The 24,934-nt window shown below is 44.6% G+C and overlaps 1 protein-coding gene and 1 long non-coding RNA gene across 2 annotated transcripts; one reads left to right on the top strand and one right to left on the bottom strand.

Annotated features, from left to right (window-relative positions):
* The first annotated feature begins 367 nt into the window (after nucleotides 1-367).
* LOC126926951 (uncharacterized) lies at nucleotides 368-2,700 on the top strand. The gene is made up of 2 exons (XR_007715032.1): nucleotides 368-858; nucleotides 956-2,700. It is a non-coding gene; the product is annotated as an uncharacterized LOC126926951 (long non-coding RNA).
* Nucleotides 2,701-20,756: 18,056 nt separating this feature from the next.
* Nucleotides 20,757-21,230, bottom strand: LOC126926919 (uncharacterized). The gene has a single exon (XM_050743237.1). The coding sequence runs from the start codon at nucleotides 21,228-21,230 to the stop codon at nucleotides 20,757-20,759; it is 474 nt and encodes a 157-aa protein (XP_050599194.1).
* Between the last annotated feature and the right edge of the window lie 3,704 nt (nucleotides 21,231-24,934).

Below are 24,934 nucleotides of genomic sequence, written 5' to 3'. Positions count from 1 at the left end.
TCCAATCGAAAACGCTAAGATCCCTATTAAATGCACCCTGGTATGTTACCAACGAAACAATCCACCGAGACCTCAAGATACCTACAGTCAAAGATGAAATACACAAGTTCAGAAGCAGATATAGCACAAGAGTCAACAACCACCACAACCCACTAGTCACCCAACTACTGGACACGACGGACCAGATCCGCAGACTAAAAAGAAAATACCCACTAGATTAAACCATTAGTCCTACTAGAATCAACAATATAAAACTATTATGATCCATGTCATTGTATCACGCCAAACTAAGTTACTGAAAATTCTCAACGAGAATTGATTGTAAATATTCTACTGAATAAAAAAAAAAAAAAAAAAAAAAAAATGTCATAATATTCTTCTCTACGATTTGTGCTAGGCAAGCCTATGTGTCGTTCGATTTGAGGATCCCTGTGCGTCTCGCTGTTTAGGCTGACCTACTTTTGTTCAGTTAAGGAGGTTTGCTCGGACACAGAGACATTTCGGCTAAGTTTTAATTGACAATAACTAAAAAACAAAGCTGAAAACGCAATCTTTTTATTCTTGATTTGCATCTTATTTTAGCTTGAAGAATCGCCTCTTAAATTTTTCTACAGCTGTAGAGTATCGCCCTGTATATGTGTATATATATATACACACACAACCCTGAGAAATAAATAGCGTGGAAGAAATCTGAACACATTTACCATTTATAGAAGACTAAAAAGAAAACACCCCACTGACCTCGCTAAAGAAACAAAATAGTCAAACTCGAAGATGGTATCCCGCTGGGGGTAGCCATCCACATATTATTTAGCAATTAAGTTAGAAAAATTTACCAAATTTCCAGCCGGACAAATGGTAAAGTACAAATTAAATAATAATAATAATAATAATAATAATAATAATAATAATAATAAAATAACTTACCATTGGGGAGGTGAAGGTACTTGTTTAGTTTAGAAATTTAGCTGTGTCTGGCAATAAAAACGAACTGATCGCACGCTCGATGGCCGCTGACCATTGATATTGAGCCGATCGGAGGATGCTCGATCTTCGATTCCATCAGCGATTAGCACGAGCTGTAATTGGAAAATAATATCATTTAGGATTCAATAAAATCGTCGAAAGTATTAGTAGAGTACGTTGGTTGACTGAAAGTAAGACAGAAATATTTTGGCAATTGTTTGAAATGCTCAAAGTTTTCACCGACTAGTGGTAAAATCGAAGGATATTTGCGTAGTTGAGAAAAGGTAACGTACCTTTTCAAACGGTTATGCCCATGCCAGTCGACAAAAACATAAAAGGTTGGTGTTTACCAATATGAGTTTTCATGACGAAATATTTTAGAACTTAAAGTAGACCCAGACGAGTAATTAGCAATCGAGGCTTTTGTTTTCTCGATTGGGCCATTCAAAGAATTCCTAACTAATAATGCGGTCGAACATGTTACATTCGGTACTCCACAGGCAAACGGAACACCGATGCTGGCAAAATTGTCGGAAACACCCGGGAAATGGCAGTCTTGAGTCTAGAGTCCAGTCGAATTCGCCTAGAACAATACAGTTTGCAGGTCAACGGGAGAAAGTCTTTCGCAATTGTTGTTTGAAATAAATCAGCTTGGCTTCATTAAGCGACAGGAATAAGTGACAAGCCTGAGCAAGAAAATGAACGCGTCTACGACAGAAAACATAAAAATGCGACAGGGTATCAAAATCGACGATACGTGATGATCGGATACGTGATTCGGACGTCGCACCGGGAGTAGATAAGGAATTGGTACCGAAATTTGAAAGCCCCTACGTTATTAAAAAGATTTTAGAGAAAAATAGATATGTCGTTACAGATATAGGTGGGTTTTAATTAACACGTATGCCCTTTACAGGAATAGTAAGAGTCGATCAGATGAAATTTTGCATTTCAGAGGATAATTAACAATTAATAATTCGATTATTTATAAAGCACACCTTCTGTCATTTTACTTTTGTATTTGCGTGATTACCTCGAAAATGAAGGTAAATTCGCCGGCGATATTTTCGATATGTGTGTATACCCATGCGATATACATAGGTTAAGAATATATTTTTGTAATATTTATCGGAAATCCGTGTCTACGTATGCATCGCATTATTTTAGATTTATTGTTACATCAGTTTTGGTTTGATTTTGCCGTCGGAATATCTTGCATTTCATTTGACTACATCGTACTGACAAGCTCTGTTTGGATTCGTTCTGTAGTTCGTATTTCTTTCGTTTATGTTAATGAGAAGTCGTAAATTCGTGACTATTATCAAGGTCGTCACTATTGTCAGGAATGGCTGTAGACGGTTATTTTACGACTTTCTCAATTAGCCTTTTTGGAAACTTAGAGACAGTCCAGACCATCACGAGCTGTGAAACAGTTAAGCATCCCTAAATATGCCCTGACCGTTTTTTCATCGTATTGTGTGCCAAACGCTTCAGTTGAAATCCAGGCATCTTTGTAAAGTTTTAACCCTTCTCCTTACACTTTGTACTCATCTTAACAATAAAGGTTATCTTTATATATGTATTTAGGATATGTCTATATATTGTAGTATCTTTAATTTTGCGCCACCTTCGAAAAGGTTGCGGTATATATAATATGCTGTTTAGTAAGTGAATGAGTAATCCTAACTATTGTTATACGTGCGTATAAATAAAATATAAATATGGTTGAAATTATTTAATCCTTGTAACATTCCTTATTTGTATAAATACAAAGAAAATTATTTGTCACTTTGCAATGCATTTCAAAATTGATAATATTTCTTTGGAAAAGATTTTTCATCTTATTATACATTCTTTAGTGTAGCGACCAATAATACAGGGTGAACGTAAAACGGTTTTCATTGTTATTGATAAGGCGGTAATTTCTTTCTATCTATTTATTACTCTTGTTTCGTTTCTTTATACTTATTAATGAATAAACAATTGTGTGGGCTATCCAGTGCTGTATGCGAATAAGGAATAAACCAGCTATACTGCGCCAGCAGTATTATACTTTGAACAGTGACAGAGAAGGATATTTCTATAACTTAATAGTGCGTCAGACATCACTTCGCGGCGAACAGATTTCCGTTGAAAATGAATAATTCGCAGAAGATCGTATCCTGTGACGATTTATGCCGACTAAAGAATATACAATGACCACTTAGATTTATATGTCGGGTTATCGTTAGAAATTTTAGGCGTGAAATAATTAATAAGTATAACAAAAGCTATTGACAATGTTCCTGGGCTCAATAACGAATCCACGGTCAACGGGTAAACTCTTTGTACAATGGAATACATTTTGTAGCACGCAGACACGTTAACTCAGACGCTGGGTTACTTTCAGACTGACAGCCTAGACGATGACAGTAAACTCTCCAAGGTGATTGCAAAATAAAAGACAGATACAGTCACATATGTCAAATACATATCGATCGGGAATATCAACAAATTCCCAAGCGCCGTAACTAGGCAGTCCCGCGTAAACCAGCATTGCTCCTGATCGAGACTTGATTGCTTATACAGCGTGTCCCTCAACATCGGTACCTCCTCTGTAAGACATTTCGTTCATCCCGTGACCGTGGCTACGTTCGGCGACCACTTACGTCACCTCGAGCCCAAGTATTGGGGATCTTCCTAAAGAAAGGCCCGATGTCCCTACATCTCCGACATATATAAAGATTGACGTTACTGTCGTTGAAATATTTGGGATAATTTTGTATCTGTCTGTTTCCCCTTGCCTATTGAGAAAGGCACTGCTATAACCGCGTGACAGGACAAAAGTTTGAACAGGAGGAACGAAAGTGACGTCATAAAAGATAGTTGATTGTTGATGAGATCTCAATGGTATCTTACGAGAATTTGCGAATAATTCATTTAAGACTGCAAGAATTCAAGATATATAAAAAAATATTTGGTGACATAAATGTATTTCTCTTCGATGACATCTCTTTCATGCAATTATTCCCAGCAAAAGAACATTGTTGTATTGTATAAAAACAGTGGTGTGCTGTAAAGATTAATTTATAGTACCAAGTTTCATTCTGCGAACTCATCATTAATATGAGGTAAAAGGATGATACAGAGTTTATCGACCTATTAGATAATTTACAGTTTGGCGAAATAACAACTTCTGAGTTTGAAATACTATGAGTGCGAAGGAGTGATATAGCAGTAAGAATATTCCAGATAGTAAGATTCGTAGACGAATATAACACAAAAATGATTGATGAATTAGCGAAATTACGTCGTGTGTACGTTATTCATTCAGTAGGCGAGAGTCGGGAAGCAGCTACATGCGAGAAAAAAACTTCCGAAAATATTATTTATGCAGATGTAAATAATCATGGATAACTGTTGCATGCAATAACATTAGCCGAGGGATCACGAGTTATGTTGCGACGAAACATACCAATTTCCGTTGGTTTGATAAACGACGCAATGGGAATGGCAAAGAAATTTATATGTCAGTACTTCGAAGAGGTCAGCTGAAAGTGAGAGAATTGGAAGCAGATTCAAATATGCTGACGGCTACATTCCCATATCTCCATTAATAGCAATATTTCAACTAACGAAATGTTACGGAGATGTTGAATAAAGAATGTCATCGCTTGTGCTAAGCTGGACAGTAGCGGTACACAGATTACAAATGGCTATAATAGATAGGACCGTAATTGATCTTGGCAAAGAGAATTTTGCAAAAGTGCAAATCTACGCCGCTTCTAGTCGTGTGGAAAGTTTAGGCAGCTTGGACATATCTGATCTAGCATCGAATGAAATTTTTAACAAACCATGTGACGAAAGAGCACTTGCAGCGACCAGTTTCCATGGAGAAACGCTCAGATACAAAGAAATGAAATTGGCGAATAATAACATATCATTCGCAATAACAATAGTTAAGAATGGAAAAGTAGGAAATTTGCAAGCTATCTCTACAAGACGTATAAGATTACGTCACAATAGCTTAATTCAATCCAAAGTAATCAATAAACCTTTAGAATTCTATCTTGCTTTTGGCATCTAATGTGAACAAATGGTTATTTATAACAGTGTCCTCTGCGGGAACCAATGCGGCTTCGCAAATCGTGCCCAAAGACGAGCAGGTTATTATCCGCTAACTGTGAGAGGGCGATTGCGAAAACCGGTAGGCGTTTTCAGCTACTGAAGATACCGTAACCCGTTGCGATTCTTTCAACCGCAGCAGGGTCGAAGGTTACAACAGCGAATAGTTGTTTGTAGATATTTGCTATTATTAATTATTATATCAGGAAATCAGAATTTATATTTCAAACGAATATATATTTCAAATCGAATTTATATTTTCAAAATAACGCCCTTGTAAGTTGGTAATAAGTTGAACGCCCTTCGCCGACAAGAGGTCGGATTGATAGCTCGTCTACGCACTACCTCAAATTCTCTTGCAGCCGCCTCATTCTCGCTTTTGGTTCGCTTCTTAGAACTCGCGACAGAATTTGTTTGTACAACTCTACAATTCGCGCGATCCTCGCTGCATCCTACAAAAACTTCATCGCAACCGTCCGTGTCGTTTCCACCCGACGCTATTGCGGTTATGTTTGTCGCAACCGATTCATCTAACGAAATTTTGTTCATTACGACGGTGTCCTTGAGACAAGCACTCGTGGGAACTACAACTGCCTGCTTGTGTTGCACGTTCTCGACACGAGATAGATCTACCTCACGCGCTCCCGTCTCTATGTCTACTTTAAGGACCTCTGGAAACCCATCGGAATTCTCGTTTTTTATTCTACTAATGGAGATATCTCCCCTCTTCATGTTTATCTCGACGGTATCCAGGAAGTCTGTACCTATCAACAACGAGTGTTGCATCGCAGTGTTCGGAACTACGTGTATCGTTATATGATACAATTCACCGCCTATAATAATATCTGTCGGAAATTTCCCGAGCGCAAAATTTCTTTTAGACCCGATACTGTGAAATTCAATAATGTCTCGACTTAATTTGGGCGCTCCGATTCTTACATACTGATTATACCGCATCAAGGTTAACTCGCTATCGGTGTCTACCAGCGCGCTCAGTTCGAAATCTCCGATCTTCACGTCTTTACCACGCTTCGTCGGTAACAATCGAAACACACTACCAACCTCTTTAATGGACTCGCTCAGATTGTCGCACCTCGATGCAATGTATCCGTATTCTCTACACTCGAAACATTTAGGTCCCCTCGACTTGTTCGGACACTCTGCACACACGTGTTCTTCATCACCGCAATTATAACACCTTTTATACTTCGCTACATCTTCCGACTGCTTGTATCTTCCATTGTCCTTAGCTCTCACCGGTCTCATAGTTGACTCTGCTATACGGGATTTTTGTTCCTCATAGATGATAAGATTTTCTTTTAGCTCTTTTATTGATTTAGCCCCGTACAATATTGTTTTATTGACTTCTTTGTCTCTTATTCCATCTATGATGTACCTTATCTTTGCTGCTTCTTCCATATTCATTTGACTGGCTATACCGAGCATTCGGTACATGTACGCTGTACATCCTTCGTCGTCTCTTTTTTTTTTTTTTTGTTTCCTGCAGTTAGCGGTGTATTTGCAAAGTGTTAAAGTTTTTCGAAAACTCCCTTATCAGACCTTCTTTTAACTCGCGCCAAGTTCTAGCATGGTACTCATAATTCACAAATATTTTTGCCGATCCGTTCATCAACTTTTTTGCATAAATTACCTTTTGTTCTTTTGTCCACCTATATATGCTTGCAGTTTCTTCGAACGCCTCGAACCATTGATTAATATTTTCGTTGTTTTCGCCTGTAAAAACTTCTAAGGCGTCTTGGACATCCTGAACACTTACTGTTATATACCTACGTGCTTTCCTACGGAATTTGTCAGGTTTTTGATATACACCTCGCACGTTCCTTTTGCTTTCTCTTTCGTCTTCTTCGTCGTCGCTCTCTTCTTCCGACGACGTATTCTCTTCTTCCATCGCCGCCTGTAGTCTCACACGTAGTTCAGCTTTTCTTCCTCTCGTCTCTAGCCCCATACTAGCAAGACGTTCTCTTAATTCTTTTGTCCTAAGCTCCTCGAGATCTTCGTCTTCATCTCGATCACGCTTAGTTTTTGGTATTGCCCCTGAACCTTGCTCCTCCGTGGTCTTTTTACCGTTTGCTGGCTCTTTAGGACTTGGTTGTCCAGTACTATATGCTCGACTTAGCCTGGCAACCAACACTGACCTTGCACCAGATATTGGTAGATTTAACTGTGCAAGCTTGTTTCTTAATTCTTCCAGCGTTAGATTTTCCTCACTTGAAAACTGTTCTTCTTCACAATTTGCCATTTTCAACTCTTTTCTCTTCAGCACGAGTAGTTCCGTAAAACGTGTCGTTCTCTGTCTGGTTTCAATCCCGGACGAGCCCCCAAAATGTAGTATCGGAAAGGATAGGATTAGGATAATTTAGATTTGTAAAATTCTCCTAATGCTATTTATTTAAGATAAATAAAAATAACAGAGGTTTATTGGACAGAGAACGATAAATGTTCAACTTGAACTAAACGCAAAAATCTTATTCTACTCAAATCACTCTCGCAACTCTATAACTCTAACAACTCAATCTGTCAACATCGCTAGCAACTCGGGCAACTCCGCTGACTCTTTCAACTCTACAACTCTACTCCTCCGCTTCTCGACTATCTCTGACCTCTCGATAAAACGTTCTCACTTCTCGATCAACGTTATTTTGTCCTTTTCCTAATCCGGTCCTGTTTTCGTGCCGCAAGGACTAGGTGACTTTAGTCAATAGGTTTTTCTCTTGTGTAAACCAACAGCCGAAGGTCAGACGACAATGTTTTGGTTTGTTTCTAACCAGGTTTTTTCCTCACGATACTACAATACACATGTATATATATATATATATCCATATACAGGGTGGTTGGTAACTGGTGGTAAAAGCGGAAAGGGAGTGATTCTACGCGAAGAAAGAAGTCGAAAATATAGAATAAAAATTTTTCGCTTGAGGCTTTGTTTTCAAGAAAATCGACTTTGAAAGTGTTCATAGAAATTTAATTAGAAGAGCAGAAGTATGTGTTCGGCAGAATGGGCAACATTTTCAGCAATTTTTGTAATAATAAATTTTATGATTACTTCATATTATTTCATTATGTATTCCTAATTTTCCGTTACGGCAGAAACAAACTTAAACTGCAATAATATCCATCGAGACAACGATCTACAGTGAGATCTGTTATAACGAGACGTGGTAAAGTGCACGTGTACCGAGCGAACATTCAAAGTCGATTTTGTCGAAAACAAAGCCTCAAACGAAAAATTGTTATTCTATATTCTCGACTTCTTTTTTCGCGTAGAATCACCTTCTTTCCGCTTGTACCACCATCCTGCAGTTACCAACCACCCTGTAAAAATATATTGTCTATCGCATTACGAGAGTATGTGGTTATTGATAGTGACTCTTAATATTTATTGCGTAACTGCAGAATCTGATGGACCGTAACTGCTCCGGAACATAATTGTGACTAACTTCTTAATGACTGACTGTTGTTGTAGGCGACAACTCCTATTTATAATAAAACTGCCATGGGATAATTGCCTCGTGAAGGTTTATTCCCACGAGAACGCGTAGTTTCGGCACGTAGTTATCTCTGCGGACGCTTTAGTCTTCGCTTCTGCTGATTTCCTTCCCAAGTGTGTTACGGTTTCATCCACCTGCTGATGCGATCTCCCAACGAGCGTTGCAGTTTTACGTTTCGCTGATAATGAGTCGAACTCTTCTCGGCACGTGGTTATCTCTGCTCGCGGTGATACTCAATCCTTTGGCGCGTCCACAAGAAAAACAAAAACGGAAATCGAGAAACCCAACCTGGACATTGAAAAACTTCTAGAGACCCTCCAAAGACGAGATAAGAGGGAAATAGAGGAAATAAACTTCAATATAGAACAATTTGAAGGAACTCAGAAAGCCACAAACTGGATATCAGAGTATGAAGAGGAATGCAAAAAATACAAAATAAAAAGCGATGAGGAAAAAGTCAAAGGTTTATGAAAGTATCTAGGAAAAACAGCAGAAATATGGTACCAAACAAATCTACTGAAAGCTGGTGGACACAACTGGAAAGATTGTAAAGAAGCATTTCTCAAAACCTTTAAGAATAAAGGTTGGCCGGCAATACGATATGCTTACAACTTTATATACCTTTCAGGTTCGTTCGTAGAATATGCAATAGAGAAAGAACGACTAATATTGGAAGTAAAAAGGGAAATGGATGAAGAGGTGAGGATACACCTGATTGTCATTGGATTACCTATCGAAGTCCAGGACAAAATCGAAAGGGAAAATATGCAGACAACAAATGACCTAATAGGAATTTTGGGACAATATGAAGACTGGAGAAAAAGGAAAGAAACACAAGAAAGAAAGATAGACCTGGTTAAAAAGGTAAACCCATCAAAAAAAAACCGTGCACAATCTGTGAAGCACTGAACTTCCCGGGCCGATTCCACCCAGTGGAATTATGTAGAAATATAGACAGAAACCCCCAGAAGAAACCCAAACAAATAAATTCACTGGAGGTGCTCACATCAGAAAATGATATAGCAGGAACATCGAATGGGAAGGAAGAAAAAACTAAAATGCCCGGAGAAGTACGAACCATTGATAAAACTGCGAGTTAAAGTCAACGATCAAAAAGAGATTAAAGGTGTCTACGACACGGGAGCGAATGCAAGTTTTATCAATCAACAGATCATTGATCAAATAAAAGCAAACATAAAAGAAGACAAGAGCATGTTCAAAACCATCAATGGAAAAGACTTCACGAGTAGCCGGGCGAGACTAAAAATGAGGATAAACAAGATAGAGAAAAAGATAGATGTGTATATAGTACGCAATAATAACTTCACATATGATCTCATCTTAGAGCTGGACGCCATAAGGGAATTCAAACTAAGACAAGACGAGAATTTGAGGGTCAGCCAAAAAGTAGATGACAAACAGGAAATAATATTTAATAGAAAAGAAGTACGAAGAAATAACCAGAGAAGAAAGGTAAACGTTACCGAACACAAGGAGACGGGTAAGCCTATGGACAACCTAGAACACTTAAATAACCTACAAAAAACAGAGGTAAGCCAACCTATAGAGAAATATAAAGATGTATTTGCTAAACACAAATTCGATGTGGGAACCAGGAAATCACAAAAAGCTTCTATTAAGCTAATCGAAAATAAATACATATCAAAGAAACCATACAGATGTAGCATTCCAGATCAGAGAGAAATAGAATTCCAGATTACGAAACTACTAGAACACGATCTCATAGAGGAATCAAGTTCACCATTTGCAGCACCAGTGGCACTAGCTTTTAAAAAGAGTCGAATCGTAGAGATAGACTATGTATTGATTTCAGAGAGATAAACAGAATTGTAGTTCCGGAACCACAACCGTTCCCAAGAATTGAAGATATCATAGTCAAAGTGGGAAATTGCCATTTCTTCTCAACATTTGACATTAATTCAGCGTTTTGGTCAATTCCAATAAAAAAAGGAGGACCGAGAGAAGACAGCCTTCATAACACAAAATGGACACTGGCAATGGAAATGTTTACCGTTCGGACTGAAAATCTCTCCTGCTATTTTCCAACGGGTGCTGGCAAACACCCTTAGAAGGAACGGATTAGCAGAATTCTGCATTAACTACATTGACGACATCCTAGTCTTCTCCGAAACGTTTGATCAACATATCAAACACATAGAGCAGCTGATCAGTTACATATGATGGCGGCAAGCAGAACGGACACGTGCACGTCGCTCCGTAGGCATAACCGAAATATCTGGGTTAATTAAAGAATTCGGGCGGAAAAGTGCATGAAAGTGAAGTTCTAGTGCTCTGGAATGAGTGAGAATATAAGAAATAGTGGAGCTCGCTGGAATAAAAGCGAGAGAAGTGATACAAAGTGCTGTGTGTGAAAAGTGAGGTTAGGGACAGAGCGGAGACCATCTTGGGTCGCGCGACCGAAGCGCCACCGTGCAGGCTACCTGGGTAACCAAGGAGTGGGGGAGAGCGCCTCCATGGAGGGCCAGCTAAGACTCCCCTCGTTGAATAGTGATAGTGACCTTGCGAGGTAATATTTACCCTCCGCGGACAGCGCATCGTCAGCGGGCAGGATTCGGTGGATTTTCACTAACCGAGGCAAAGAAGGAGAACGCAGGCCACGGTGAAGTTTTAGAAATATCCGGATATCAGTCATACGATTGGCGATTTTACGACGACATCGACAAGTTTATTAGGATACGAACACACGAACACACACACACACACACACACACACACACACACACACACACACACACACATAAAACAATATGGACAAGTTTTATAAGGTAAATAAACTTACGGCTCAGGGGGTTTCGGAGCTTCCAGGCCCCGTCGGTGATTCGAGTAGCATCCCAGGCTCGACCTGATGGTCACCCAACGACTGGACGAACGGCGAGAGGAAGGTCGATCCCAGGGCCTCCCCTCGTTCGGTAAACACGACTGGGGACCAAGAAACACCCGCAGTTGTCACGGAGGAAAAGATATGCAAGAAAACCACAAGAAGATACCTTGAATTTGACGAAGATATCGCGGGAATCATCGAGGAAGTCGAGATGCCGATGCAGGCAAGCAAGGAAAAGACACCACCCAGCGAAAAGGCGAGCCGAATCGCCAAGGAAAAATTCTTGAAAGGTGACAAGATCACCAGATATATAAGAAAGTCTCCAGTGGAGGAGAGCGCGTGCAGGACAACGAGAAGCCTGGCCAGGAGCCAGCCGATGGCAACGAGGGACGAGGCAGCCAGCACCTCGGAGCTAGACACACCGGCGGAAATGTTGGACAGCGGCAGCGAAGCGGCAGCATCAAGGAAATGACTCAGGAGGAAGGCCATGGTGAACAGAGCAACGGCCGAGATCAAAAGCAATGACGAGGACAGTATCGTCATCAAAATGAGCGAATGGAAGGCGATGACGGAAATCATCACAGAAGTCTTCCGCGAAATCCAAGGTATAGGTAACAGATTTTACCTCATGAGCAAAAAGGATGCCGACATAAAGAAAAGGACGGACGCTATCAGTAAAAAAGCGATCGAGCTCCTCTTGATGCTGGACGAGATGAGGCTCAAGAAGAACGCTAGGATAGTCACGGCCACCAGGATGACCACCCCTCCGGGGAGGAGCGGGGAGAAGGAAGGAAAATGGAAGGAGATATCGCCCATCGAAGGGAAAGGAGACACCAAGAGAAAGAGACCAACGACCGTGGAGGCCTCCTACGCAGGAGCCTGTGCCGGCAACAGCTCGGCAAAAGCGACTACGGATTGCACGGACAGCGATGTAAAGGAAGACTGGATCCCTGTCCGCGGAAGGAGAGGAAAAAGAACGGACACTCCGGCGGTGGACAGGAAGGCGAACACAGGAAGGGCGGCATTGGACAAGTCAAGGAGGCCGGAGGGACCAAAGAGGGTACGTAACAGGCCCGAAGCCATCCCCGTCAAAGTAGGTCAAGACAAGGAGTGGATCCAGGTCTACAAAGATTTGATGGGGGCAAGGGAGACCCTAAAAGAGAGCAGCGGAATTGGAAGGACCAGAACAGGAGACATTCTGATCGAGCTGAAAGCAGGTAGCAACGCCAAAAAGACCGCGGCGGATATGAACACGGGGCTAAGAGGCAAGGTGAGAGCGCGACCAATGCGCGACAAGACCTCCGTGGAGATCACGGATATAGACCCGCTCGTAAGCAAGGAAGAACCAGCCAGGGAGCTAGTAATGCAACTAAGCATAAGCGACATCACCGAGGTGGAAGTAAAAACCCTAAGAATGGCGCCGTGGGGCACACAATCGGCAATAGTGACGATGCCGAAAGCCTATCTGGCCAAAGAGGGGGCGAGCCGGAAGATCAGAACCGGCTTGACGATAGCCTCGATAAAGGCACTACCCAATGTGGTAAAGTGCTTCAGATGCCTCACGTTCGGGCATATCGCAAACAAATGCACGGCGATAAGCCCTGGAAAAGAGATTTGCAGGAAGTGTGGAGCCAACGACCACACGATAGCTGCCTGCGTCAACGCACCCTGCTGCTCCATCTGCAGCAAGGAGAAAGGAGTGAAATTTGACCACGTAACCGGATCCCTGGCATGTCCAGAATATAGAAGGCTGTTGAAAACGAAAAAATGAGGATACTGCAGATAAACCTCAACAGATGCAAGCTGGCGCAAGACATGATGCACCAATGCGCGATCGAACTTAGGCCGGATATAATAATAATATCCGAGCCGAACAGACAGCTACCGCACTGGTTTAATGACACCAAAGGAGACGCCTCGATATGGGTCACACTCCTCAATGGCAAACTTCCTGATGAAACAACAGAGGTCAAGAGCGACGGGATAGTGGGCGTCCGCGTCGGCGACGTCTTCTGCTTCAGCGGATACTGTTCGCCCAACATAAATAAACTAGCATACTCCAAGTACATAGACACGCTGTCAACTATGACGAAGAACGTTGCTAGAAGACACGACAAGGTCGTCGTGGCCGGAGACTTCAACGCAAAGTCAACCCGTTGGGGAGGATCGACCACAGACAAGAGAGGGAGAGTCTAATGGAGGCATTAAGCGGCCACCGGGTCTTTCCAGTGAGGCTCAAGGAAAAGTACACCTTCTTCATGAACGGGAAGACGAGCTTCCCCGACATAATAAGGGTATCTAACAAGGTCAGCGAGACACACGCCGGAAGCGCGGTCTTGGACAAATACTCGGCCTCGGACCATCTGTACGTGCTCCACAGGTTTAAGGCGAGGAAGACTCGGACCGTATCGAAGTTCTACAGGTACGTGACCAAGGACATGTCGCCGGAGAAGTTCCTGAGCAGATTCGACGACGCACTGAAGAAGGAGGACCTCAACGCGGCTATCGGTGCGGTTGGGGCCGAGTCCTTGCAAAAGAGCATCGAAGATACGTGCGAAGGGATGCTAAGGAAGGCGAACTGTGCGGCTCGCCGCAAGTACGCGAACTACTGGTGGAACCCGATGATCGCGGAACTTAGAGCGCAGACGCACAAAGCGCTCAGGAAGGTGACGAGAGAAAGGAAGAAGAATGCCGGCAACACCGAGCCCCTCGTCAACGCCTACAAGGAGATCCGAAGGCAGTTAAAAAAGGAGATTGCCCGCGGCAAAAAAACAGCTTGTGCAGAATACTGCAAGATACTGGAGAGCGAACCTTGGGGCAAACCCTATCGCACGGTCATGAAGAGATGTAAAAGCAAGGGACCAACCAACGACATGCCGATCGACATGGTGAAGGCAGTCCTATAGAGGCTATTCACCATGGGACACGGACCCTCCCATTGCGAAGGCCGCGAAGAGGCAGAGACCAAAGAAGAAGGAGACACCAGCCTCAGCGTCGCCATCGGCGAAGGCGATGTCGTCGATGCCGCCGGAAGAATGAACACCAAGAAGGCTGCTGGAGTCGATGGCGTGCCGGGCGAGATCGCGAAGCTGATAGCGAGTCGCAGGAGCGAGCTCGTGACAAGGGCGTTCAACGGCATCACCGAATCAGGAAGGATCCCAGACTGCTGGAAGACGGCCAGAGTAATACTGCTAAGGAAACCGGGAAAGGATCCCAGTTTCCCTAAAGCGTACTGGCCGATAAGCATACTCCCAACCATGAGCAAGATGTGGGAAAAATGCTTTAAGAAGATCATCGAGAGATGCATCGGAATGGACCCGTTCCATCGGAGGCAATATGGCTTCAGAAAGAAGAGGAGTACGGTAGATGCCATCACGCAGGTGATGAAGTTTGCCAACATCTGCAAACAGAAGAAGGTAATATGCGTGATGATCGCCCTGGACATTAGCAATGCCTTCAATTCGCTCAGCTGGAAGAGCATATACGAGGAATTTGACAGGAGGAAGCTGCCATGGAAGGTCAAAAGGCTAATCGGCAGTTACCTATCCGGAAGGAGGATCATCGTGAGCAACCAGCACGGCACGGTGGAGCACAAGGTGGCGGCGGGAGTTCCGCAGGGATCCATCCTCGGACCATTCCTGTGGAACTTGGTATACGACCGGTTGCTCGAGAGACTCGACAACATGCCAATGGTCAGAGCAACCGCCTTCGCGGACGATCTGACCATCAGGTATTCCGTCGGGAGGAACGAAGAGGCCTCCGCCAAGGTCAACACGATGCTAAGGATCGCCAACGATTGGTGCACGAGTGTCGGGCTCACACTGGCGAGAGAAAAGACGGAAGTCATGCTCATCACAAGGTTGCGAGTGCCGAGAGTGGTGAAACTCAGGTTGGGCTCCTCGGACATCGAAACGGTCGATCGCATCAAGTGTCTCGGAGTCGTCATCGACTCCAGTCGGAGGTTCGGTGCGCATATCGAGGTGGTGTGTAATAGAGCCGACAAGTTAATGGCAGCCCTTAGGGGAATACTACCCAACATCAACGGGCCGCCCAGCTTGGCTCGTAGGCTCTACTACAATGTGTGGGAGTCCATCGTAACTTACGGAGCACCGGTGTGGGCTAGAGCAGCGAATACCGATAAGAACAGGAAAAAGCTGAAACGAGCACAACGAACGGCCCTGTGCATAACAACGACGGCATACCGTACCGTCCCCCACGCGGCACTTTGCGTGTTGACCGGGAATCTCCCGATTTACATAAAGATAAAGATGCTCGGAGAGACCTACGAGAGGAACAAGATCCATGAGTCCAAGATTCGCACGGATGACGGCTGCAAGCTGAAGGAGGAACTGGAGGCGATTCGCAAGAAGGCCCAAGAGGACTGGCAGAAGGAGTGGAACAACTACAAAAAGGAGAATATCACAAAGAAATTAATACCGAGTGCGCTGCTATTTACCAAAAAGAAGATGGACATCGATCACCACACCATGCAGCTGCTAACCGGGCATGGGAGCTTCGGTGTCTATAGGAAAAGGATTGGCAAGGACAGCGACAGTAACTGTCTCGACTGTGGAGACCCTAACGACGATGCAGAGCACGCCCTCTTCGCGTGCCCGAAGTGGACGGACAGAAGGATCGAGCTGGAGAACGCTCTTGGCGAGGAGATAGACGTGGGCAATCTGATCGCCACGGTGACCGCCAAGAACGAGAGCTGGAATAAATTCAGGCAATTCTGCAAGACCGTCATGTGTCACAGGAGGGTGACAGCGAGGGCCTGGGAAGAGGCAAGGAGGAGAACGAGTGAAACAACAACTACGCGGAGCAATGAAGGCAAGAATACGAAACAACGAAAAACCGCAGAAGGAGATCAGCCCAGTATTCTGAACTGGCTGAGAAGATGACATGAGCAATAACTGCCCGAAGAAGTAGATATAACGGGGCACGAAAGGACAACCCTGATGACTGTCGACAGGTTTTACCGGGGTTGTCTGCCCTCAAAGCGGAGGAAGAAGGAGGAGGGGTTTTTAGTGGGTATGGCAACGACATCCGACCGATTCCCACATAACCCAATGATGCGGGTCACTGGGCATGCGTAATAGCATTTTCCCCTCCTCACTCAAAAAAAAGTGGATCGTGAGAGGTTGGCTGATTCAAAGCATTTCGTGGAAATTTGATACCAGCGGCTGATCCATTGTGTGCCGGTCTCGATGACCGGAGTTGTTGTGCTATACGTTGGTTACGTCTTAGCCGATCGCATATATCGTCATACTGTTCTCTGATCTCGAGACCGCGCGTTTGTTCTTCCGGGAGTTTAAGCGAAGCGGACCCGCAACCGGCGGCTGATTCGCCGTTTGTCGATTGTGACGGCGTACTTCGTCGTATATTGAATAAATGTTTCGTTATTCGGCGTTGTAGGTTTTCGTATTCGTCCGCTAGTTCAATGCCGCGCGCGGTCTCTCCCTCGTCTATAGCTACAATCTCGTATTGTATGGCACGGAGTTTCGTCTCGTAGGTTGCTAGACGATCTTTAATTTGTATTAAGTCAATCTCTTCCGGACAGTCTGATTGTTCAATGTCGTCGAGTTTTTTTGCGAAGCGTGTAAAATGGGCGATATAGTAGGTCCGGCGTCGACGCAAGGCGGCATGTTCGTTTCCGTTTGCCATTATTTTTTATGTAATTGATAGTGAAATCGTTTGGACTTACTTCTGTTGGCGATTGTCCACTTTGCGGCAGGAGGCTGTGTGGTTGCGTTTCAACCACCGAATTATACCTCCTCAAAGGTGACGACCCTTTACGTTACTGACCTCGCTAGGGTGGTAACGCTTCCGCTGCAGGTTGTGTTGGATTCACGAGCACTGTATGGTAGTGGGTGTCACTGGCGTGCACTTTTCACTTGACACAGTATCCGGCTCGAAGGACCATGTATTTTCGAGCTATCGCGGGGAGACGCGATCGTTAGAATACGCGTCAACGGGAGTCGTAAATTCCCGTTACGATTAGAATAATCGACACCACGAATAGTTCGATCCCCGTATTTCGGTTAGGATAATCGGGGTGGTTGATGCGGTATAACACTGGGAGTCACTGAGTTATAATAATGTATATTTCCAACACTTTATACAATCACACAAAGTAGTAACGCCGTTGATTAAGATACAGATAACGAAGAGAAGGATTATTCTTGGATGATAGAAGGAGAGCATTAAGAGCTCTAAGCCCTTGAGAGTTATAGGAACTGTCGGAGTTCTGGATAATGTGAGAGCCTTAGGAGACTCTAGGCCGTGTAGGCACGGGCGGAAACGTTATATAGTATTACCATATTCCATATAACGTAGAACGTTGTATTTTATTACGTAATAACGTAAAACGTTGTATATTTTTACGTTATAACGTATAACGTTATATAGTATTACCATATTCCACATAACGTAGAACGTTGTATATTGTAACGTAATAACGTATAACGCTGTATATTGTTACGTTATATCGTGTAATGTTATATACTATAACGTAATAACGTATAACGTTATATACTATAACGTAATAACGTATAACGTTATATACTATAACGTAATAACGTATAACGTTATATACTATAACGTAATAACGTATAACGTTATATATTATTACGTAATAACGTATAACGTTTTACATTGTTACGTTATAACGTATTACGTCATATAGTATTACCATATAACGTATAACGTTATATACTACTACGTAATAACGTATAGCGTTATATACTATTACGTAATAACGTATAACGTTTTATATTGTTTCGTTATAACGTACAACGTCATATAGTATTACCATATAAGGTATAACGTTATATACTATTACGTAATAACGTATAACGTTGTATATTATTACGTAATAACGTATAACGTTGTGTATTATTACGCAATAACGTATATCGTTGTATATTGTCACGTTATAACGTATAACGTCATATAGTATTACCATATAACGAATAACGTTATATAGTATTACCATATTACAAATAACGTTATATAGTATTACCATATAACGTATAACGATATATACTATTACGTAATAACGTAAAACGTTAGATAGTACTACTTCCCTATTGCTTCGATGCGTGACAGAGCGTCGGCTACGTTGTTAACTAGGCCCTTTATGTGACGTATATCGGTGCTGAATTGACCGATGTAGTCTACATATCGAAATTGTCGCGGCGAACACTTTTCTAACTTTTGTCTGAGCGCGTAAGTGAGAGGTTTGTGGTCGGTATATATTACGAAGTTTCTGCCTTCTAAAGCGTATCGAAAGTGTTTGATTGCGGTGTATATTGCGATTAGTTCGCGATCGTACGCGCTATATTTTTGCTGAGCGGGGGTCAGAGATTTCGTTGCGAACCCTAGCGGTTGCAATTCGTTATTCGCGTGTTGTTGTAATACTGCTCCCACTGCGTAGTCGGATGCATCTACCGTGAGGCTGATGGGCGCGCCTGGTATCGGATGCGCCAGGATCATGGAATCCACGAGAGCACGTTGCGATTCGCGAAAGCTGTTTTCCGACTGTTCCGACCACTCTATGGGCTCGTTGCCCTTTTTCGCGCCTTTTAACAAGTCATTGAGCGGTTCGAGTGGTTCTGCGGCCCCCGGTATAAAACGTCGGTAGAAGTTTATCATACCGAGGTACCTACGTAGTTGCTTAGCGTTCGCGGGTTTCGACAATTTTATAATCGCTTCGACGCGTTCGGGCGGCGGCTTAATTCCGTCGGAGTTTACCGAGTATCCGGGGAAAGTAATTTCGTGCACGCTGAATTCGCATTTCGTGGGGTTTATCACGACGCCGTAATTATTGAGGCGGTTGAACAGAATTTTCAAATGTTCGCAATGTTGACTTTCATCGTCCGATGCTATGAGGAAATCATCGATGTACGCGTAGACGAAATCGAGCCCCCGTGTGATTTCGTCGACAAATCGCTGACATGTTTGCGCGGCGTTCCGAAGTCCAAACATCATGTTTGTTGCTTCGAAAAGTCCGAAAGGTGTTGCTATCGCGGTTTTTTCGATGTCTTCGAGCGCGATCGGAATTTGATGGTACGCGCGGACGAAATCGATCTTTGAGAAGATTCGCTTACGATGCAGATGATGCATGGTAAGTCTTCGATTGAAGTCTTCGATATGTGGCGGTGAGTACCTGTCGGGTACGGTGGGGGCGTTCAACGCACGGTAGTCGCCACATGGTCGCAGGTTTCCGTCCTTTTTCAGCACTACGTGCAGAGGTGATGCCCACGGGCTTTTCGATGGTCGCATCACGCCTTGCTCGATCATGAGCTCGAATTCCTCCTTTACCTGTTTAAGTCGATCAGGTGCGAGACGGCGGGGTTTGTTGTAGACCGGCGGGCCAGGCGTGGTCTCGATGTGGTGTACCACACCGTGTCGAGTCTTCTCTTTTCCAAAAATCGGTGGGCGGGTGAGGTCCGGGAGTTCTGCCAGGAGTTGGTGATATGGTGATTCGCCGATAATGGTCTTAACGGACACTTCGTCTGTCATGGCGGTGTATCCCATCGATGACATTTGGGTTGCCGTGTCGATGAGGCTTTTGTTTCGCGCGTCCACGAGCAACCCGTAATGGCTTAGGAAGTCCACGCCGATGATGGGTGTTTTGACGTCGGCTACCGTGAAGTTCCATTTGAATGCTCTGCGTAGGGACAGGTTTAGATTGATCGCGACGGTATCGTATGTTGTGATCCGTGTCCCGTTGGCCGCGAACAACTCGTACTCGCTTTTGCTCACGGGCCCGTGTAACATGCTGCCCGGGAATACGCAAATATCGGCGCCGGTATCGATAAGGTAGGAGATTCGCGAGTTCCTATCCGTTACGAATATGCGGCGAGATGCTAAACCGTCGTCGTTTGCCACTTTTACGGACGGCTGGTTCCGTTTCCCGAATTCCAAGAGCATGGGAATGTGCACTTTCTCGTGCGTTCTCGGTGCTGTGCGTGGTAGTAGCATAGTCCATCTTGCCGCGGCTGCTCGCGAGAACGCGGACGGCGGCGGAATTGTGTACGCGAACGCAATTGTGATCGTGGTCGGCGATGTACGTCAGTTCTCAGCTCGGCAAATTGCGCTCGCATCTGGGCCATACAGGCGTCCATTCGCGCTAACCGTTCGTTCAACGTGTTGAAGGCGGTTGCCACGGGGTGCCCTATTCCGCTGTTCTGACCGGTTGTGTGGGTTGCCGCGGGTAGTTGGACTGCGCTGGTCGCGACGATCTGCCCTGTTTCCATGGTGGTTTCGAAGATGCTATCGGCGATTTGGATGCGGGTTTCTGGGTCTTTGCTCTATACGGAGGCTAGGATGCTCCTCACGCGCAGCGGGAGTCGGCCTTCCCAGACAGTAAGAATGAAATCGTCCGCTAACGCGTTGGTGGATAAATTTCTTAGATCTCGGTAGAACTGGGATGGCTTCCTATCGCCCATTTGTTCCTTCTCGATTACTTGTCGGAGTCTCTTGGCGTCCGATTCTCCCAGTCTCTTGATGAGCTCCTTTTTGACGAACTCGTAACATCTGGTCGCCGGCGGGGCGGTCAATACGTCTCGGATTAATCTCGCGTGCGACTTATCGAGGTGTGCAACAGCGGTCTGGAATTTTTCCTGGTCGCTCGTGATCCGAGCGGTTGCGAACTGCACTTCCAGCATCGTAAACCACAATTCAACATCGTCAGGCCAGAAAGGTGGTACACGGAGGAGCGCGTTTATCGAGTCTACGTTGCTACCCCCGACCGTCGCATGTTCAAAATCGGCGGTATCGGTCATTTTGCACTGTCTTAACTTCGCGGCGTTTGAAATCTCACAAGCACTATCACGATCACCTCATTCACTTAAAATCACGTCGGGGTCACCAATTTGAGGTGGCCGTGAGTTATAGTTGTGTAGTAGTTGGGCCTGGTCCGCTGTAATTGTCACTGGGGGTTGTAGATGTACTGCTGCTGGGTGCTGCTGATTTTTCCTCCGTTTTTTGGTGCGTGGGAGTAAAATCGGACTCCGGTCGCCGGGATTCGAACCCGGGTTCCGAACGTTCGCAACCTAAGACGTTAACCACTGCGCTGCCGTCGTCCAGCACTAGTTAGTGTCGAGTGGTGGTATTTGGCTTGTCGAGTGCCGCCACAAGTGTTTTGTAGGATTTTCGCTGCCCCCGGTATGAAACGTCTGTTACGCCACGAGGCTTGCCACACGCTGTATTTTCTAACCGTCGCTCGCAGCCCTACAATGTCGCAGGCAGATCGTTTCATCTGACCGCCAGATCATATATAATGTATCGACTAGCGCATAGCTGTCGCCAAGCAGCGAGTTCTGGAAACGTCGAATTTTGTCCGTTACGTTTTTCACGCAAGAACAGACATACGTGATCATAGGCGCGAACGGTGGCGTGACCTAAGTAGAGTGGGGGTCGTCTTAAACATGAGACAAAGGAATCATCTAAAGTCAGTTAGTTCCTTGTGACACGTCGAACGTTACACATTGAATCGAATCTAACACATAACGTCTGTCTCAAGCTGCGAAGTGCGATAGATCTCGTTATAAGCAAACCGCTAAACAAACCTTGACTGTTATCTTTTTCGTTTTTAATTGTTGATCTTTGACTGAACTTGTTGTTTCGTTATTTTTATTAAACTTTTATCAACCAACCCAGTATAGTTGTTCATATACACTCAAACCTAACCACCTCTATTCTCGTAATAGAAATAGGGGATCAATCAGTTCGTGGCGTCGATTGTTTAATCATAACGAGAATTTACGACTCTCGTTGACGCGTTATCTAGCGATCGCGTCTCTCCGCGAACGGCCGAAACATTTTGGTCCTTTGAACCGGATTCAGTGTCAAGTGAAAAGTGCACGCCAGTGACACCCACTATCATACAGTGCCACGTGAACCCAACACAACCAGCAGCGGAAGCGTTACTACCCCGGCGAGGTCAGTAACGTAAAGGGTCGTCACCTTTGAAGAGGTATAATTCGGTGGTTGAAACGCAACCACACAACCTCTTGCCCCAAAGTGGACAATCACCAAACAGAAGTAATTTCAAATGATTTCTCTCTCAATTACATAACAAATAATGGCAACCGGAAACGAACTCGCCACCTTGCGTCGTCGCCGGGGCTACTATATCGCCCAGTTTACACGCTTCGCAAAAAAACTGGACGACATCGAAAAATCAGGCTGTCCGGAAGAGATCGACTTGATACAAATTAAAGAGCGTCTAGAAACCTACGATACGGAACTCCGTGCCTTACAAAACCAGATCATAGCTATAGACGAGGGAGAGATCGCGAGCGGCATTGAACTAGCGGAAGCACACGAAAAACTACAACGCCGAATAACGAAACAATTAATCAATATACGACGAAGTACGCCGTCACAATCGACAAGCGGCGAATCAGCATCCGGTCGCGAGTCTGCTTCGCTTAAACTACCGGAGGTTCGGATACCTACATTTGATGGCGCCCTCGAGGATTGGCAGTCATTTTACGATTCCTTCTCGACAACAATAGATCAAAATGAACATTTAACACCGGTTCAGAAATTTTATCATCTCCGATCAGCCCTGACTGGATGGGCCGCGCGAAGCATACAATCATTAGCCATCACCGAGGCAAATTACGCAATCGCCATGGACGTTCTTAAGGAAAAATTCGACTGCCACCGTCAAATCTGCATGCGTCACTGGGACTTGATTTTCGACTATCCGAAGATAATTAAGGAAACACCCGAAGCTATAGACGATCTTATCGAGACAGTCAAGGTAAATCTCCAAGCGTTAGAAAAACTCGGGGACCCAGTCACGTCAAACGCCATTCTCTTAAAGCTTTTCACGTCGAAGCTACCCTCAGCAATCATTCGCAAATGGCAACGTACACTACCGGACAAGAAACTGCCGTCATACACGCACTTGGTAGATTTTCTGAAAACACGGACGAATGGCGATAGAACGTGTTCAGCATCAACCGTCAAAAAAAGGGCGTCCGATCAACACGACCGTCGGCGACAGAACGCGCCGCGAAGTTATACATTCATAACTACACATAATACGTTGGTTTGTCCGAACTGCCACGGATAACACGAATTGTGGAATTGTCATGCCTTCAAAGCGAAGTCGCCCAAAGAACGCCTGTAAATCGCCAAAAGGGCGTCGCTCTGTACCAATTGTTTAGTCAAGGGACACGCTCTTACTCAATGCTCCGCTGGGTCATGTCGCATCTGTAGACAGCGACACCAAGACCTTATTGGTATCTGCACCATGACCATGGGCATAGCAAACCACGAACACGTGTCAACCGAACATCGAGCGGTCGATCGTCGAGCGACCGATCATCCAACGGTCGTTCTTCGCCTAGTTCACCGACCCCGCGTTCGTCATGTAGCGGTACTTGTCGACAAAGTCATTATGGTTTTTGCCCAGCAAATCCGCTACACAAGAAACCGTGTTTACTCAAACACGAGCTAATTATAGATCTATCGACCGTAGGCGGTTCCGATCATTAGTCAAAATCCGTCGTTTTTGCCGTGACCATAGGCTCGTGAGTCAGCTACCCAAAAAGCCAACAATTGTAAACAAGGTCGCGATCTCGGCGCCCGTTGGGACGTTTCGAGAACATCCTCGAAATTCAAATCCCAACGCCTGTCGTCAACTCCGGCGGATATAAATATAGCGGACAGGGTAGCGACGCATTCCTTAGTTACCGAGAGACACGAGCAGCGACAATTAACCGATACTTCTTTGCGCTGATCTATTAGCGACCGCGAAAAGAAACAGCAAGTATATTGTACAACTAGTGTACGCATCGGGTATATTCTAATAAACTACGTAGTTAGGTATACTCCGGTGTTTGTGTGAATTAATCAACACCTTATCACCTCAACTGGCGACCCCGACGTGATTTTTTTTTAATGTAAGAGGTGACAGTGATAGACTAGTCGCAGTGTGAACAGTATTGTCCGCAAATCACACGATGGAAAAGGAGAGCAAACCAACTCTAACCGGTGCTTCATTCCGCGTGCCGCCATTTATGCCTACGAAGACCGGGATCTGGTTTTCGATCCTAGAGAAGTATTTCGGCGTGGTCGGCATTAGCCACGACGACCAGAAAGCCTTAGCCCTCATGGGATTCCTCGATCCACAATACCTGGCGAAGATAGAGGATACCGTGTCCAACCTCCCCGCCACCGGCCAGTACGATAAACTGAAGAGCGAGCTGATCCGCGTCCTGACAGACTCGGACAGCGCCAAGGTTGAAAGGTTAGTTGAACGCGAAGAGATGGGCGACAGAAAGCCCTCACAGTTTTACAACGACTTAAAGAAACTAGCTAGCCCGCTCGCGTCCGATGAGTTCATTCTAAACCTGTGGAGGAACCGCCTCCCAGATCGTATCAGGAAGTCCTGGCTGCAGTTCAAGATACGAGCATAGACAAACTGACCAGGACTGCGGATAGAATCGACGAGGCGTACGATCGTATCGGC

This window comes from Bombus affinis, unplaced genomic scaffold (genome assembly GCF_024516045.1).
Source record: "Bombus affinis isolate iyBomAffi1 unplaced genomic scaffold, iyBomAffi1.2 ctg00000064.1, whole genome shotgun sequence".
Taxonomy (NCBI): Eukaryota; Metazoa; Arthropoda; class Insecta; order Hymenoptera; family Apidae; genus Bombus; species Bombus affinis.
This window is presented reverse-complemented; position numbering and strand designations above follow the sequence as displayed.

Excerpts from the sequence above, each read along its gene's own strand:
- LOC126926919 (XM_050743237.1), bottom strand. The coding sequence starts at position 21,230 with ATGACCGATACCGCCGATTTTGAACATGCGACGGTCGGGGGTAGCAAC.